We start from the raw sequence: 18520 nt of genomic DNA, 5'->3' as shown, positions 1-18520 counted from the left end.
TTTCTGGCTGATTACCTGATATAATTTTTCAAACTTATATTTTTGTTCATTTGTGTTACCAGAATCAACAGTTGACTTTCTTTTGTATAAATACCTTTGGGGTACCTGGGTGGCTCAGTCAATTAAGCTTCTGACTTCAGCTCAGGTCATGATCTCACCATTTATGAGTTTGAGCTCTCCATCAGGGTCTCTGCTGTCAGAGTGGGGCCTGCTTTGGATTTTCTATCTCTGTCTCTCCCTGCCCCTCCCCTGCTCACTCCCTCTCTCTCTCTCTCAAAATGAAATAAATAAAAATTTAAATATATTTGCTTCATGTAGACACAGTTTTTACCATGGCATAAGTTACTGCATACGTATGGTTACTAGGAACTCTGCTGACATGTGGGTGGTAGGTAGTAGGCAAGACTGCACATATCAGCATGACTGATTTCCATATAGTATTCTGGAAGGGTGAAACTCAAATCTATGCCTCCACAAATAAAACGTGTCATAGTTCTCCAGACATGCTAAAACAAAATATGCAAGTGTTAAGTTTCCCAATGTAAATCATCTGCCCAACCGAATTTTCTCTAAGGGTTATGCTTTTCTTTCCCACCATGTGAAAGCAGAAATACAATCTTTTTTTTATTGCCTAGAGATTCAGCTGTTGATGCTATAGGAAGAGGCTATGTTTGTAAAGAGAATTTTTAAACTGTTCTTTTATTATACATGCTACCGAGTTCACTAACGAGGTAATCAAATAAAGTGTCCTCCAGGGGAGAAATGAAAGAACATTCCATATGCCAATCTGTTTATTTCCTTGGCCCACTACTGGTCACACACTACCCTTTGCTGTCTGCAGACATGGTTTGTGTGCAGGTCAAATTACCTTCTATTTTATTATTTCTTTGCCCTGGCAGGAGGTAGTACCCCAATTCAGCAACTGGGCTGTTATTAGCTACCACCTTTTTAACAACATCTCTTCAGCCACAATACACAAGACAGGTTTTAACTGATCTTATTGTTTATAGTAGAAAAAGCAATCACCAGAGAAGTTGCCCCTCTTTCTTTCAAAATGTGAATAAAAAATGGTCAAAGGATTTCAGATTATTGCTTACTTTACTCATTTTTAAACATTTTTTTATGTTTATTTATTTATTTTTGAGAGAGAGCACGCACACACATGTAGGGAAAGGGCAGAAAAAGAAAGAATCCCAAGCAGGCTCCGTGCTGTCAATGCTGAGGCCAACATGGGGCTCAATCTCATGAACCATGAGATCCTGACCTGAGCCGAAATCCAGAGTCAGACGCTTAACCAACTGAGCCACCTGGGTGCCTCTTGACTCATTTTTCAAAAACAAAAACAAAAACAACAGCAAAAACAAAAATCTGCAAACAAACAAAAAAATAAGGCTTATCCCCAAGCAGTAGATCTTAAATAAAAAGATATGCTTAAATCAGACCTTAAGGGTTTGGAAAATTTTCCATCATTTATGATGTCAGGTAAGCTGTATCTTGAGACTTCTGTTGACTTGTCCATAGCTCTTCATGGCTTAACTTTAGGGATCTTCTGCCACCAAATACACTCCCATCCCCAGTAAGCTAAAGTAGCTAATGATTTATGAAACATCTGTGCGCTAAAGTCCATCAAAGACTTAAAAAATATCTAGCCCTCAAAAAATCTGCTTAATAAATGTAGCTTTTATTTTCAGTTCTTTTTTACCAGGCAAGGCACAGCAGTGTATACGTTCAAAGGGTCCTCTACATATAACAATAATAGCTGCTATTCATGACATAGGCAGTGAATTTGGAATTTTCAAGCACTATTGGTCAGCTTTTTAATAAGCTTCTCAGGTAGGTATTTCTTTCTTAATTTATCAGAGGAGCTGAGAATTTGGAGACCATGATAATACAGCCCTAGTTGCTTCTGCCTCAGAGAGTTGAACAAGAACTGGGATGTAGGTATATTTGGATCCAAAGCCTATGCCCTTTTGTTTCAACCAGGTTTTGTTTCATTTGCCCATTTTAGGTCATTTTTAGAGTCAGGAAATTGGATCTTCCAGAGGTTCACATATCCAATTTAGGAGTTTCCAAAAACAAAACAACTCCATCCTCCTTTTTCTTCCTTTGGTGCTCATCACAAAAACGGATTAGGATTTTCTTTGCCTGAACAAGATCATCAATTCTCATAACCTAAATGGGTTTTGATCTGTTTCTCCCATCATCTCAGGGGAGGGTATATTGCCAGAGTATCCCTGCCTCTTATGCCGTGAGAGCAGTCTCACTGCAATGAGTCATGTCCTGTAACCCAGGCAGTATCTTCCAGGCAATGATCCCAAACCTGGTATCATTCACTTAAAAATGTGAACAAACTGTATGGAACAGGAGAAAGGGTTATCTACCAAGTCTGATGCCTTCCTCCTCTTCCTCACCTTCCTTAATGTTGAACACAGAACACGTAAGGAGCATTTGCTGTGTGTTAGCCATTGCTCAGTGCTGTGGATGATGGGCACAATCCAACCCAGAATAAATAAAGGTCAGAACTGGTTTAGAGAAAGGACGATGCAGGCCAGAATCCAAAGTTTTCTCGATCCCTACACCATGCCCACATTTGCTCACTAGGGCTTCGATAACAAGAACTACAGATGAGATGGCTTATGCAGAAAATTTATTTTCTCACATTTCTGGAGGCTGGAAGTCCAAGGCCAAGGTATCAGCAGGATGAACGATTTCTCCTGAGATCTCTCTCCTTGATTTGCAAATGGCCACCTTCTGGCCTTGTCTTCACATGGCCTTTACTCTGTTCATATCATCTCTGGTGTCTCTTCCTCTTCTTATAACCACCAGTCTTATTAAATGAGGGCACCACCCTTATGACCTCTTAACCTTGATTATCTCTTGAGAGGCCCTGTCTCTGAATACATCACATTCAGAGTTGGAGATTCAACATAAATCCTGAGGTAACATAATTCAATCCACAAAAATGGCCATTGCATAAATAGCTATCATGTGCAGTGGAAAGAAGTCCAAGAGAGTAAAAAACCATACTTGTGATAGGAGCATGGATGCTGGAACCAGAGTTTGCCACTTCCCAATCGTGTAAACATTGGTCAAGTTTCTTAACTTCAGTACTTCATTTGTCATCCTCCAAAGCAGGGACAAGAAGAGCACCCACACCCTGGGTGCCTGGCTCTGTCAGTTAAGCCTGGGGCTTTGGCTCAGGTTACAACCTCAAGGTTGGTGAGTTCAAGCCCTGCATCAGGCGCTGCACTGACTGTGTGGAGCCTGCTTGGGATGACCTCCCTCTCCCTCTGCTCCCCCCCTACTTATGCTCTCTCCGCTCCTTCTCTCAAAATAAATAAATAAACTTAAAAAATAAAGAGTAACCACCCCCTAGGTTATTGCCATTTGACATAAGAGTTGGCTACTAGTGGTAGATAATTTTTTTTAATGTTTATTTATTTTTGAGAGAGACTAAGTGGGGGAGGGGTTGAGAGAGAGGGAGACAGAAGCTCTGATGCAGGGCTGGAACCCACAAACCTGGGAATCATGACCTGAGCCAAAGTCCCATTATTAACTGACAGAGCCTTCCAGGTGCCCCAAGTAGATGAATGGTTTTAAAGATGATATTACTCCTTTTTCTCCTCTGGATGTAACATCACAGAAATCATGAGAATAAAATTCAAGAGAAAAGATGGGGGAAATAAAATACCTTAACTGAGAAGTATTTTTTTTTTTTTTTGTAATCGTAACAATTTATTCTATATAATAGTAATTGTGAAGCTAGGGCTAACACAGAGCCAGACACTTTAGGTTCTTGAATTTGTATTTTATATTTAATTTTTTTTAATGTTTATTTATTTTTAAGAGAGAGAGAGAGACAGAGTGTGTGAGCAGGGGAGGGGCAGAGAGAGACATAGAATCTGAAGCAGGCTCCAGGCTCTGAGCTTTGAGCACAGAGCCCAAGGCAGGGCTCTGGGGCTCCAACTCATGAACTCTGAGATCATGACCTGAAAGTCCGATGCTCAGTCGAGCCACCCAGGCGCCCTCTTAAATTTGTATTTTAATTCTTTTTATTAAAAAAAAAAAAATTAATGTTTACTTTGTTTTGAGGAGAGAGACAGAGCATGAGCCGGGGAGGAGGAGGGAGAGAGAGAGAGAGAGAGAGAGAGAGAGAGACAGACAGAATTCTAAGCAGGCTCCAGGCTCTGAGCTGTCAGCACAGAGCCCCACACAGGGCTTCGGGTTCAAACTCCCCTGAACTCACGCATTGCAAGATCATGACCTGAGCTGAAGTCAGAAGCTTAACGGCTGAGCCCCCCAGCCCCAGCCCCTCCCCCCCCCCCCCATATTTTAATTCTCTATTGAGCACCCATGACAGGTTAGAGATTGTTCCAGGCACTTTGGAAACAGCAGTGAACACAATGGACGGGAACAGCTATTCTCCCCAAACTTAAATTCTAGAATGGATATAGATCATCTTCCCGTTTCACACGCCCCTCGGGAGTTGGGGAAAATGAGATATATCAAAAAGAAGGGGAAAAGCCAGTCCGTTCACCAGGTCCTACAGTAGGTTGGCATTGATCACGTGGCCAGAACTACACAGGGGCAGTGTTAAGTCTGGGTGCTGCGTCGGCTCCCCAAGGGCTGCTCCATCCCAGAGACGCCGCGTTGGGCTTTTCCCTGGTTCCGGCGGCAGAGCCGACGAGTCCGCCCCGCCCTGCAGGGGGAGCCGGGTTCGCCCCGTCGGGCCGGGCCGGCAGCGCGGTCCCGCCACCGCCGACTCTCGGCCGACCGCGGACGGCGAGCGGGCCGCCGGCAGGCACCGCGCGGGTTTCGGGTTTCGAAGCCGCGCAGCGCACCCGGGCGCTCGGCGGCAGGTGGCGGCAGGTCTCGGGTCCCCGCGCGGCGGTCGCCTTGAGTGCCAGAGACTTTGGCTTGACGTCTCCTCACCTACGTCACCAGTTTGACAGCCTCGCACCAAATCAGAGGGCGGCGCTCGCCGGGAGTCCCCGGCGTCACCGGGAGCTCCCGCAGATTAGAACTCGCCTCTCCTAGCTCCTCCCCTCAGTCCCATTTAAAGCTCCTACAGGCTTTACCGAAAAATTGAGGGCTCAGTTTCTGCAGCGCCTTCTTCCACTGCAAGATGGTAAGTGAGGACCTGGGGTTTAGGTAATACGCTGGGGAATACCTGGGGGCTCTGAGAGCTAGTAGGCTTTGCATTTAGAATTTCTTCCACCTTGGACGCAAGATTTCTCTGCTACCTGCCCATTAAAAGGGGTGTTCTCTGCTGCCCCATCTACTTCTCCCCTATCTTCTTCCCTCTCTCTGCTCCCTCAGTCTCTCATTCCCCATCTCTCTCATCCTTTTACCTTCTTGTGTTATTTCTACTCTCTGTACTTTCTCCCAACTTTCTTCCCCCCCCCACCTGCACTCACTTTTCATTCTACTTCTTCCTCTAGATTATGCACATATTTGCAGACATTCGGATTTGAGCTAGTCCAAGGTATTTGAGGTTTGTTTTCTTCTCAGGTGTCAATTGCATAATAGTTCAGCTCTGATTCCAATAATAACCTCAGGGAAAGAGCCTACAAACATGCTTTTAGAATAAAAGAAAATAGTGCTTGATAAACTTTTGGCTGAATTTCTTTGGTCTGCACTGCCCAAGCTGGATTTGCCCAAAAGATAGATTGGACTTTTTCAAAACTTAACTTACTGAGGATATTAACAAATTGTGACTTAATTAGCTTAATTCTCTCTCTCTCTCCTTTTCCTTCTTCTTATTTGTTTTCTCGCTGTTTATGTTATGCCCAAAAAGTCCTCAAGTCAACAAAAGACTTGTAGTGGTCAAAAAGAGTCTGTCCGAAGCTGGACTCTGCTGAAATGAATGGCTTTTACCTGATTAAACATTGACAAATAATTAAGAATGAGCTGATGTACAAATTAACCCAGGAAGGCTGCATACCTGCCCCTGCTTGGACATTTGGAAAGACTGTGTGTTTGAAGTTTGAGGAGTCGGGGGCAGGAGGGTGTTCGCTGGCTCAGAACACAGTGGAGAATACATGCCAGGCAGTTAGTAGTGGCAAGATAACTTTGGAAGGGCACGGAGACCTAGTGCTGGAGAGATCTAGAGCCTGCTGCCTCTGCTGACTAACGAATTTCAGCTTTAATGATATGTTTACTTGGAGTGACTATAGGTACCGGTGCTTGGAGTTAGGAGCAAAATGTATGTAGTTATCTCTGGAATGTATCTATATGTCTATACATCCATCTCAAACAGTTTAGACCACTATAGGATCCAGCAGCATTTAAAGCCAGGGAAAGAAGGAAGGAAGGGATGGAGCAGGTGTGTAATTCAGAAACTAAGAAGCAAAGATAAGGAGGTTTCCTTATATGTCATGTTCAGTCCTTTTCAGCCTTAGCATTCTGGGCTCTTTGTCTTTTAACGTTGTTAGAAATATAATTAAGGTATTGCTAGAAAGAGCCAAATAGTCCGTGTATCTTTCAATCATTAAGTAGAATTCCTTTTACTTAGATCCTGGATAGCCTGTTAGATGACTGAGTCATGGCAACAGAAAATACTCTTGGATATTTACAAATTTGGTCCATCCAATACTAGCCTGTTCTTTGCTGAGAGAGCCTAAGGAAACTACTGGGTACACCCAAGGAGCTGATTCCCTGTTAGTAATTATATTTTGACCACTTGAATTAATCTGGGATCTATGCTTAACACCTGTACTGTTTTTGATTCATTGCATGTAATTTGTGCCTCTTTCTCCCACCCTTATCCCCCTCCAAATCCCAATCATTCCATCTCCTGGGACCCTCCCCACCCCCACCCTGATCCCTCATACTGAATTTCACAGAACACTGTTCTGCCTTGCCAAGACCAGTACTTTGTAGGAGGCCAGAGCTATAATTGCCCGTATTCCACTACAACGTCAGAATCTAGTGTTGACGTTTCCACGGAGACTTGGGTCTCTTTCTGGGCTGCTGGTCTCCTGGACAACAGAGAGCCCCAACAAGCACCACAGGCGCAGGGTAAGTTCTGCTCTTCTGCTTTCCCGGTAGGTCTGAAGCCCATTTCCAGCACCCATAGTCGCAAAGCATCATGGGCTAGAACTCTGTAGAAGAAGAAATGGTATGGGAAGTTGAGGAAAGCACAAAGACTCCTGCATTTTACACCCTAAATGACCTGATTTTCTGTACTGTCATATATTGAAAATGAGATTCTTCCCCTCACCCACTGGACAAGATATATTTCTCCCCACACTTTATAGTTTTTGGAGATTTCCAACCCACTGAGGGAATTTGGTTTTGGGTCAAAGATTTATAAACAATATTAGTGAGATGCTTTTGTAGTCAAGATACCAGTTGGAGCATTTCTTTTGGAATTCAGGAAAGTTTCCCTGGGTATAAGAGAGAGATGAGAAAAAATACTAATATACCCTTTTATTTCATAAGGAAGTCCTATGAACATTGTCTTTTTTTTTTTTTTTGCATCCATACCATGTTTATTTTTAAAAAGTTTATTTAGAAAGGAAAGCCAAATCAGAACAACAGTTATCTTTCAAAATGATTTATCTCGGTACCCTTTCCTCTTTCTCTAAAATGAATAGCTATTATTTTTCTTTCTTTTTTTTTTTTTTTTTACAAAGCTCTTGACCAAATTTATTTATTTTTTGGTTTGTTTTTCTTTTTAACTGGGTCATGGTTTTGTTTCTTGTTTGTTTGTTTTTTCAAATTTTTACTTAAATTCTATTTAATTAACATATAGTGTAATATTGTTTTCAAGAGTAGAATTTAGTGATTCATCACTTACATATAACACCCAGTGCTCCCAGCAAGTGCCCTCCTATTCAGGAGGCCCATCACCCATTTAGCCCATCCCCCACCCACCTCCCTCCATCAACCTTCAGTTTGTTCTCTATCTGTTCTCTTAGAGTTGAATAGTATCTTGTAAGTGGAGGGAAAAATGATTCCTTTTTGCTCAAAGAAGACTTCAATTTTGGAGGTAAAGATAACATTGATGGAAAATCATGTATTAATTTTCACTGGGGGCTGAGTAAATAGTTCTTATAAATATTAAAGGAATTTCTATATTAGCAATCTGGTTTCTAGAAAAACTTGTAGACATTTCACCATTAAATATATGTACTCCTGCTTCTGTCATATTATTTTTTTTTTGAATTTCAGAAAAAAAAACAAACAAAACCCCCCCAACATAATGAAACACACTTATATTTCAGGAAGGGAGTTGTTCAGTGTTGTCTTTCTACCACAAGCAACAGAGAAGACAGAATGCCCAAGAATATAAAACCAAACTGTATACAATTTTATTCCTGTCTCCTTACTCATCATTTTACTTTAGTTGAAAATATTTCAGGAATATTTCAGTTTCTGTAGAGATGAGCAAGAGTCAAAACTGTACTAGATGAGGAAAATAAAACAAAAGTAAACCTATAGCATGCATAAGCATAGTTTTTACTGGTAGGTATAGTTTGCTATCAAATATGAAAAAAAAACTTTACAAAAGCATAAGAAACATACGAATGATGACATTTGAAATACATGAATTCAGGGTACAGTTTTGAGATTTCCATCAAGGTCTTCAGAGAAGCAAGATCCAAATTATTTTCAAGTAGAAAGTGATACCACATATAATTCTGAATATGTACTCTCCATCAGCTTTAATGGATAAGCAAACAGGCCAAGATTTTCATGGTTGGGGAAAAATGACACCATCAAAAGTAGGAGTTGATTTTAGAGGCAAACACTATGTTATCAAACGCTAAACCTTAGAAAATAAGATCGAAACTTGGAAAACATAGTGGAATTGCAATGTTATGCCTAGCAGGGGAAGGATCAATAAATATTTGAGTGAATTCATAATGCAGATGGGATGGTTTTTATAAGCTTAGCCAGCAGGAGTTTATATATTAGGAAGAAATGTAACCTCTTAGCTCTTCAAAATTCATCCCTTTAGCCATTTTGGCATATAGTCTATAAATATGTGTCTTTCATAGCATGTTTATCCCTTCTGGAAGCTTTAAATGTTTTGTTTCCTATAAGGAGGCAATAGCTATTTTTAGAAAGGTAATTGGATCCATTAAACTGTCTGAAATCCCTCCATGAGCTCTGCATTACACAAAAACCCCAAGTGTGTTTTCTCAGTTATCCATTTGGTATTTTCACATAGAATCATCCAGTGACTCCAATTTCCCTGTTCCTAACTCATGTTCGTGGGAAGAGGCTCAGCTTTCCTCTCAGCTCTACAGAAACAAGCAGGTATGTATAACCAGGCAGACATGTTCCATGCAAATGCAGTCCATTCTTTTTTTTTTTTTTTTACTTTTATTTTATTCCTAAACTTATTTGAGTATAGTTGACTCTCAATGTTACATTAGTTTCAGGTGTACAACATAGTGATTTGACTTCTCTATACATTATGCTGTGTTCACCACAAGGGTGACTACCATCTGTCACCATACAGATATACTGCTGTCACACTACTACAATATCATTAACTGTATTCCCTATGTTGTGCCGTTTATCCCCATGACTAATGCATGCCATAACTAGAAACCTTTATCTGCCTCTACTCTTCACCCATGTTGCCCCTCCCCCATCACCTTCTCTCTGACAGAGAATACAGTTTATGCTCTGTATTTATAGGATTCTGCCTTCTATTTGCTTATTCATTTTGCTTTTTAGATTCCACATATGAGTGAATTAATATGGTATTTGTCTTTCTCAGTCTGACTCATTTCACTTAGCATGTAGTTTGTTCTTAACATCACCCCTTAATGTTACTTTGCTTCTTTTCCCTTGTTAAATTCATATGTTGACTTGCAATTTAGAACCACAGTGGGTAAATGTCCACAGAGGTGGACAGGAAGATAGGTGATCAATGTCACAGGGAAGAAAACAAAAACAACAAATTCAACAACAACAATCAAAACCCTCTAGGGGGCCCTATAGTCAGGACCTGACTGCATACATTTTAGTCCTATGACCTCTTGAATCCTCTTTTTCCATACCTATGGAATTGAAATATTTATATTGCCTTCCTCAGATGGCTGCTTGAAAGACCAAATGGTATATTGAGTGTGATAGTATTTTTAAAGCACACACATAGCTCATCACTTGGAGAGGGATGATGATTACAAAGTTTTTGCAAAGATTGCCTCATTTATCACATTTTATTTGTTGTTGTTCCTGAGAGAATAATTTGATCTAGTGGATATACAAACAGACCAATCTGAGGATGAAGGAAGCCAGCCCCCCTTGTTTTTCTTCTTTTCTTAATGTGCAAGGAAGGAGTCCAGCGAAACCTTTCTAAATCCTTTTTTCTATATTTAAACAGTTGCACGCAGCTCATTTTCCTACATACCTTCCCGATTCCCTTGTGGTTGCAATCTTAAAAGTCATATAATCTCTTCAAACACTTTGCAATGAATAAGAAGTTCAGAGCACAAAACTGAACAATCAGGTGGTAGGTGGGTGTAGATTGAATTTAGGCGTTAGAGGACAAGGGCTCCCGGAGGTTGAGTTTGTAAAACAAATAGAATAATGATCAAGTTTAAGCAGGTTAAGGATCAGTGGCATTATTATAAGGTTACAAAGTCAATATAGTAGAGCAGCCTTCACCATTGTATGCTTTTTTGCAGCTCCAAGATACTCTGGTGCAGAAGGAAGAAGAACTTGCTAGGTTACACGAAGAGAATAATCACCTTAGACAATACCTGAATTCTGCTTTGGTTAAATGTCTTGAGGAAAAGGCCAAGGTATGTAACTATCCCTTTTATAAAAACACAGCAGTGATTTGAGAATGGAGGTAATTTGGGTAAAACTGCTTAATTAATTGTAGAAGGTGTACTGAACAGCATGGCTTCAAAGGCATTTCTAGGTTAGATGGAGTTTTCTGAAAGGAAATATAGCACTTTCACAAGAATTTTTATGTATCATTTCTTAGAAGTATCTAGACTGCAGATGTTAGCCATGTATTACAGCAAAAGTTGCTTAAGAATCAAGCCAGTCAAGGGAATTGCTAAGACAACAGAGGTTAATCAAAAGACAGAGAGCTAAATGGATGGAACACTGCAGTGGGAATCAGATCCGAAAGACACTCAGTTCTTCTTATCATCAGATTGACTTTCAGTAAATCGCTCTCTCACTTAGCCTCAGTTATGTTCATCTGGATATACATGGCCTAAAAGATCGTTGAAAATCTCCTCAGCTCTAAACTGTTATGAATATGGCTGGAGCCCAGATTTCTTGAGTGGCAGTTATAGATCACCAATTATGTTATCTTTTAATGAATCGTTTTTCTTATACTCTTAAATGAGTTAGACTATTTCTAACTCAAGGACTTATAGCTTGTCCATAGTCTCTTCCTGTTCTGCTTCCTTTCTCTGGGTTTTATATTTCTGTTCTCTTTTTGTCATTTTGTTACAATTATTGCTTCTGTCATCAATCTTTTCCTTGCTTCTAGACAAGCTACGTTATTTGATATTATTTAATTTAAATTGATTATGCTTCTTGCCATTTTTACTGAACATAAAAGTTCAGAGAAGAAAAGATACCATATCTGACTCCTTTACAATCCAGTTAGCTTTGTTAAAAAAGGGAGCACATCTCACAGTTATTAGCTTGGGCTCCTTAGTCCAGCCACCATTTTGTAAAACAAAGGACATTTATTAAATTAGTAAATGATATAGATTAGGCAGGTTTTTTTCTCTCTGTTTCCCAATTGTCCAAGATGTAGAATAATACATATCACACGAAAGTGTTATGAAAGTTAATGGAACAAGAAGAAGCAGTGTTAGTTACTGTTTTCAATCAGTTGCTCTGTCTAGAATCGCATGGCTTCGATTTAATCTAGGCCGCATGATCCTTAGCAAGTCACTAATATGTCTGTGCCTCAGTTTCCTCGCTAAGGAAGATTTTAACAGTACCCATATAAAATGACATTATGCATGTAGCCAGTGTTCAATACATGATAGTTGCTATTATTGTCATTATTATAATAATTACTTTCCTGAATTGAAAATTTAAAGACATTATTTTTTCTTTCAACTTTTAAATGATTAGTAAAAAACATGAATTGTAGTTTCCAGGTAGTAACTTGTCATTATAGATTTTAAGTTGGAAACAGAAGTTAATTCAATCACTTGGTGTGTGTGTGTGTGTGTGTGTGTGAGAGAGAGAGAGAGAGAGAGAGAGACAGAGAGAGACAGAGACAGAGACAGAGACAAAGACAGAGACAGAGAGAATAGAATTTTAATCACGTTTTCTAAGGAGTTAAAGTGACTAGTTAATATTTGAAGGAGTTTTAATTAGACAACAGTAAAGAAAATGATCTTGGTTGACTATCTGACTGTATATTTTCAAATGCTACTTTCCTAGAAATTACTGTCATCAGATGAGTTTTCCAAAGCATGTGGAAAATTCAGAAAGGGAAAGAGGAAACCCAAAGAGCAAAGATATTTTCCTCCTGAGATCCCCCATCACAAAAATGCCAAGAGAAACCTCTCCGGTGAATTTGCTAACTGTGAAGAACAACCTGGGCCCCCTGTGGATCCCTGGGTTCTTCAAACACTTGGATTAAAAGACCTCAATACCATTGATGACACTTTATCAGCTAACTACAGTGCCCTCTCCTCTCATCCCAGAAGAATTGCCAGCACATTTCCCCAGTTTCCGGATGATGCAGTCAATTATGAAAATATCCCCAGGGAGGATCTGCCAATTGACTATGGAGGTGACCAAACAACCCCCTCACATAGCACTGCCAGGCACGGGGAAGATTTTCACTTACTTTCTCAACTTTCAAATGTGCCAGGAGGGCTGCAAACTCCTCCTTACTATACTTCTGATGTGTCTCCCAATAAGACAGAGATGGCCTTTTCCACATCCCTGAGCCCTCACTGTAATGTGAAAACTCATTCCTTCCACCAGGGACAAGCCTTTGTTTGTCGAGATGAGGAGGGAGGCTGGAAGTTCACTTGGGTCCCTAAGCAGTCTTAGTGACCCCTGCTCTAACACAAAAGACTGCCATCAACTCTGTTTACGAAGACCTCTCTTGCACTTGAACCTGACTATTTGGAATACGGAAGCTATTGCCCAGACTGTCTCCTGCCACTTTAAATGTCAATCTCAATTATCCACTTAAATCTGCAGAGAACAGCTTCCAAGAATCCATGATGAAACATGCCTACTCTTTTTTCACCTAAATTTGACTTGTTTACATAGCAACACCTGCTGTTGACTTCCTCCCTTTGCCCTGTACTTGAAAAGGTATTTTCCAATTGCCTGAATACTTCTTTGAGGCCTGCATATGTTCTTTCAATTATAACAAGTCTAACAGCTTTTCTCCCTTCATCAAGCAGTTTAAATGTTCATAGCCTCCACCCTCTCACTTTCGTCCCTCTCCTGCTCCTCTTTATTTCTGAAAACTGCCTCTAGAGTGAATGCTATCATTGCTCCAAGTGCCTGTTACTGAGTGTTCAGTTAGCTGGGTTAGGGTAGAAAGAAGTGTCTTCGCCCATCATCATTCCCGAAGACATAATGTAGATGTGAGCAGTGTTATATGTAGTACAGTTCAGTAAGTTGAGTGTCCTGTGCTAGAGTTGATAAAGAGGCTCTTCAAAGAGCTATAACTCTACTGAATAGGAAATACCACTGATAAATGAAAAGATTTAAGAGAATTAAAATTACTTCAAAATGTGCCACGGTACATCAGCTTCTAGAGGCACCTGGCATTGCCTCTTTAACCAACCATCCTAATTGCCTAGATGCTGTCAAACTTCTATTCCTGGAAGTATTTTCATTCATCATTTTTTCACTCATTGGTCCATTCAAAATGATTGTAGGATACCTACCATGTACCAGGCACTGTGCTATGCGTGGTGATAGAATGTGAGCAAGTTAGACCTTGTGGCCACCCTCATGAGACTTACAGCCACTTTTCTGCTGTGACCTTGAGAAACTTACTTCCCAAGTGTGATGATTCAGTTTTCCTGGCTGCATAATACAGAAGCTGGATGAGATAATCACTAACATTCTCTAAATCGAGGCTGGGTCCATCAGTTTTACACCAACATGGTCATCCTAACTCACTATTCTGTTTAATTTTGATAGACACTATACATATATTGGGTGAGCCTTACATATAATTTTTTAAAATGTGAATCATTTGTAGTTCATACAAGAAACCATTGCTCTGATCACAGTATTCCTTTTCTGGTATGAGCCCATTTTGCAGGTTAATTCAGCCTCTGTGAGAGTAACTTGCTCTAACAAATAGAAACATTATTTTTTTAAATAAGTGTGCATAAATTTAATGTAAATTTTGATGTCAAAGATTTCTCTCTTTCTGAATAAAAAAAATAAATTCTTAGTGCTAATGCTAGTTCTCCTCAAGCTCTCTATCCTTCCCAGAATAATTTACAATCAGAGATGCGCACCTATGTTTTTTGGAGAAAACTACAGTTACTGATAAAATTCACCACCTTGAACCTCTTTCCTGTTTTTCTGTTTTCCACCTCTCAGTGCGTGAGAACATGAGTGTGCCCTTTGGAATTCTTTGTAACTGAGACATGACTTTTGTTGTTGTTTGGTTTTTGGTGTGTTTTTGTGGTTGTGAGCAAGTAATCTATTTTATTAAGTTTTGTTACCACATTGTATTCTTTATAATCCATGAAGGAGAATCTAAGATACTAACTGATGTTATTCTCCAGAGTATTTTCATGACTTAGGAAGAGATAGAACACATTCTATTTTCTAAACACAAAACAAAATAAAACAAAACAAAAACAAAGAAGTGCCTTACATTGCAGTATCGGTGCCCCTGGTGGGTAAAATTTATCTTTTTAAAATAACAAATTTAATAATTAAAATTAAAGAATTAAAATTGATTATAGTTTGATACACTAGGAATCAAGAAAGCAACATAACTATTTTAAAAGTCTAAGTGATCAAGCTGTAAAACAAAATTGATCAGTCAACAAGTATTCATTTTGCACTTTTGTGTGCCGTATCATGGTCATGTACCATGAGTAAACACCCAGGCTTAAAAGGATGCGTTTGAACGGTACAACAGAGCCTCATAAAATGTGATAGTTTAAAATGAAACTTGGTCCTTGCCTGGTTTAAAGATATTACAGCACTCTTGTGATAAATTATGGTAACTTTCTCTGGCTTATTCCATGGATGAAAGAAAGTTACCACATCTTGTGACCATACCTACAGACATTTGATATTTAATTGCATTATGTATAAAAAAATATTTTGTTGATGTTTGAGAAACTGGAAATTTCTCTCACCTGAGTATATGTTCTAACTTTTAAAGTTTTACCATAGTACTTCAGTAAACCACAGTTAAAATTTTATTAATGTAAAGTGAGAAATAAAAATTAAATACTTTTGTGATTGTGATAAATATCTTTATATTGTGTAGAACATTTTCTAGTAATGGATTTTCTTCTCCTAGGTTTTAACCATAATCCTATTTATTGATTTGTACCTCTTTTATATGATGTGTATGGCCAGACCAATCTTCAGCATTTAGGGTTTAACCGTTCTTTTCCTTATCCAGGATACATTAATGAGGCTTTCAGATGTTAAGTGGCCTTGAGTCAAGTGCTTCGTAGGCACAGCAACATAACCTCCCATAAATACTAGCTAGCATCCAGCATCAATTTTAAAATTTTGATGACATTTCCTATGTTCTCTGATCATCTGAAAATAAATCCTACCTAAATCTCACTAATATCTGGAAAATAAGGGCATTTGGAAAGCTTCAGTTATGCAGGTGACATATAATGAATGAGATTAATTTAAAAGACTGCAGTGATGATAAACTATAATCTTGAAAAAATGGCAAAAAAACTGTGAATCAATGTAAAAAAGTTGCTGTATTTTCTCTATTGCAAAAAAACAAATATTTTTCAATGTGACAGATGAATTCAATAACCAGCCTACATCACAGGTTCAAAGGAAAAAGTATAGAATTTAGACATCTGGTGATGATTTTTTGTAAGTTTACGTCTTGTCTATAAAGTCAGAATACACAATTTTACATGTGTTTCAGTTAACCAAAAGATTCGTGTGGGCAAATATTAGATGCATCATTTTTTCTTTATTTTTCACAAAACCAAATAAAATTGGTTTACAACCTACACATGCACAGTGTAAGTATATTTCTTAACATATTTGTTGTATTTTTATCTATATTTTTTTGTTACGTGAACATCATCAGACATCCAGTTATAATTCTTATGTTGGATAGTCTATAAATGTAAAATATAATTTAACAATTAATATTTTAAATGACTTTGATTTGTTTGTGATTGAAAATATTTCTAATTATATGTGAGTCAATTTTGTAATGAATTCATGTCTAATAAATAAATAAATGGCAAAAGCTTAATCCTACTTTTGTCCCTTATTTTAAAAATGTGCTTCAATGAATTGAGCAATAGACTAAGAAAAAGTTTTCAGATCTCATTTCTGCAATAAATATTATGGTATAGAAAGGATATGTGTATTAATTTTCAAAAAGTGTTAAGATTAATAATTAAGGTACTTATTCAATACATAATAGCCTGTGTCCAGCTCTATAGAAGATAAAGGATTGAAATATGTGCTCCAAGTAACTTGCCTATAAATGAGAGAAACATAAATATGCTTATTCAAACAAGCGAATAATTAGCTCTCATAATTGAAAAGTTTGTGTTTCAGCGATAGCTGGATCTAGGTGCCCAAGGAATATTGTCAGGAATGTGGTTTGGAATCTGATGACTAGGAATGGATTCTATAAGGGTATTGAGACAGTACCTTGCCACACAAAAGCATGACCGAAACCAGGATGGGATAGGCAATGTAAATTTAAAAAGCAGCAAGCTATATCCCATAATTTGTTCTCTAGTTTTGCGACATTCTCCTTGTCCTTCACATTGTAATTCCCCAAAATAAATAAAGCTTCAGTTCGATGTTCTAGTTACAGAGTCTACATTTGAAAACCATGGCCAGATTTTCCCTAAGTGAACTAGATAGGGCCTATATCCCTAAGGGGAAGATTAATATCAAGAGAAAACGGTTTGAGACTTGCATTGCAGGGCAAGAACCCATTGCTACGGGGAGATTCTATTACCAGTCATGGATAAACTGGATTTTATTTAGTTTACTTACAGGGATATTTGATTTATTTTTCACTGGAGAAAACTATACCTAAAGCTCACTCACTTTTGTTTTTAATGTATTAATTTAAATTCAAGTTGGTTAACATACAGTGTAGTCTTAGCTTCAGAAGTAGAACCCAGTGATTCATTACTTATGTGTAACATCCAGTGCTCATTGTAACAAGTGCCCTCCTTAATGCCCATCACCCATTTAGCCCATCTCCCACCCACCTCCCTCCAGAAACCCTCAGTTTCTTGTCTGTAAGAGTCTCTTATGGTTTCCCTCCCTCTCTGTTTTTATCTCATTTTTCCTTCCCTTCCCCTATGTTCATCTGTTGTGTTTCTTAAATTCCACATAAGAATGAAATCATGACATTTGTCTTTCTTTGACTGACTTATTTCACTTAGCATAATACTCTAGTTCCATCCACATTGTTACAAATGGCAAGATTTCATTCTTTTTGATTGCCAAGTAATATTCCATTACATATATATACACACACACATAATGGAATATATATGTGTGTATATATGTATGTATATACACATACAACATCTTCTTTATGTATTCATTTGTCGATAGACATTTGAGTTCTTTCTAGTCCTTGGCTATTGTTGATAGTGCTGCTATAAACACTGGGGTGCATATGCCTCTTCAAATCATCAATTTTGTATCCTTTGGATAAATACCTAGTATTTACTAGTAGAAGTAGTATAACTTCTGGTTGTAGGGTAGCTCTACTTTTAGTTTTTTGAGGAACCTCCATACTGTTTTCTAGAGTGGCTGTATCAGTTTACATTCCTACCAACAGTGCAAAAGTGTTCCCCTTTCTCTGCATCCTCGCCAACATCTGTCGTTTTCTGAGTTGTTAATGTTAGCCATTCTGACAGGTGTAAGGTGGTATCTAATCGTGGTTTTGATTTGTATTTCCCTGATGATGAGTGATGTTGAGAATCTTTTCATGTGCCTGTTAGCCATCTGGATGTCTTCTTTGGAAAAGTAACTATTCATGACTTCTACCCATTTCTTCACTGGATTACTTGTTTTTTGGGTGTTGAGTTTGATAAGTTCTTTATAGATTTTGGATACTAACCCTTTATCTGATATGTCGTTTGCAAATATCTTCTCCCATTCCATCAGTTACCTTTTAGTTTTGTTGATTGTTTCCTTTGCTGTGCAGAAGTTTTTTTTTTTTTTTTTTTTTTTTTTTTTTTAATGTGTGTGAGGTCCCAATAGTTCATTTTTGCTTTTATTTCCCTTGCCTCTGGACACATGTCTAGTAAGAAGTTGCTGTGGCTGAGGAAGTTGCTGCCTGTTTTCTCTAATAGGATTTTTATGGTTTCCTGTCTCACATTTA

The 18520-nt window shown here is 38.5% G+C and overlaps 1 protein-coding gene across 1 annotated transcript; it reads left to right on the top strand.

Moving 5' to 3' along the window:
• Positions 1-5039: 5039 nt before the first annotated feature.
• On the top strand, positions 5040-16226 carry GMNC (geminin coiled-coil domain containing). The gene is made up of 5 exons (XM_086674999.1): positions 5040-5128; positions 6846-7020; positions 9179-9267; positions 10650-10766; positions 12388-16226. Exons 1-5 carry the CDS (start codon positions 5126-5128, stop codon positions 13006-13008), a joined length of 1005 nt encoding a protein of 334 aa, XP_086531125.1. The 5' UTR covers positions 5040-5125; the 3' UTR covers positions 13009-16226.
• Positions 16227-18520: the final 2294 nt, after the last annotated feature.

The sequence above is a fragment of the Puma concolor genome, chromosome C2 (assembly GCF_028749965.1).
Source record: "Puma concolor isolate L17-30 chromosome C2, mPumCon1.1.hap2, whole genome shotgun sequence".
Classification (NCBI taxonomy): Eukaryota; Metazoa; Chordata; class Mammalia; order Carnivora; family Felidae; genus Puma; species Puma concolor.
The sequence above is the reverse complement of the archived record's forward strand: the minus strand, read 5'-3'. Positions and strand labels throughout refer to the sequence as shown.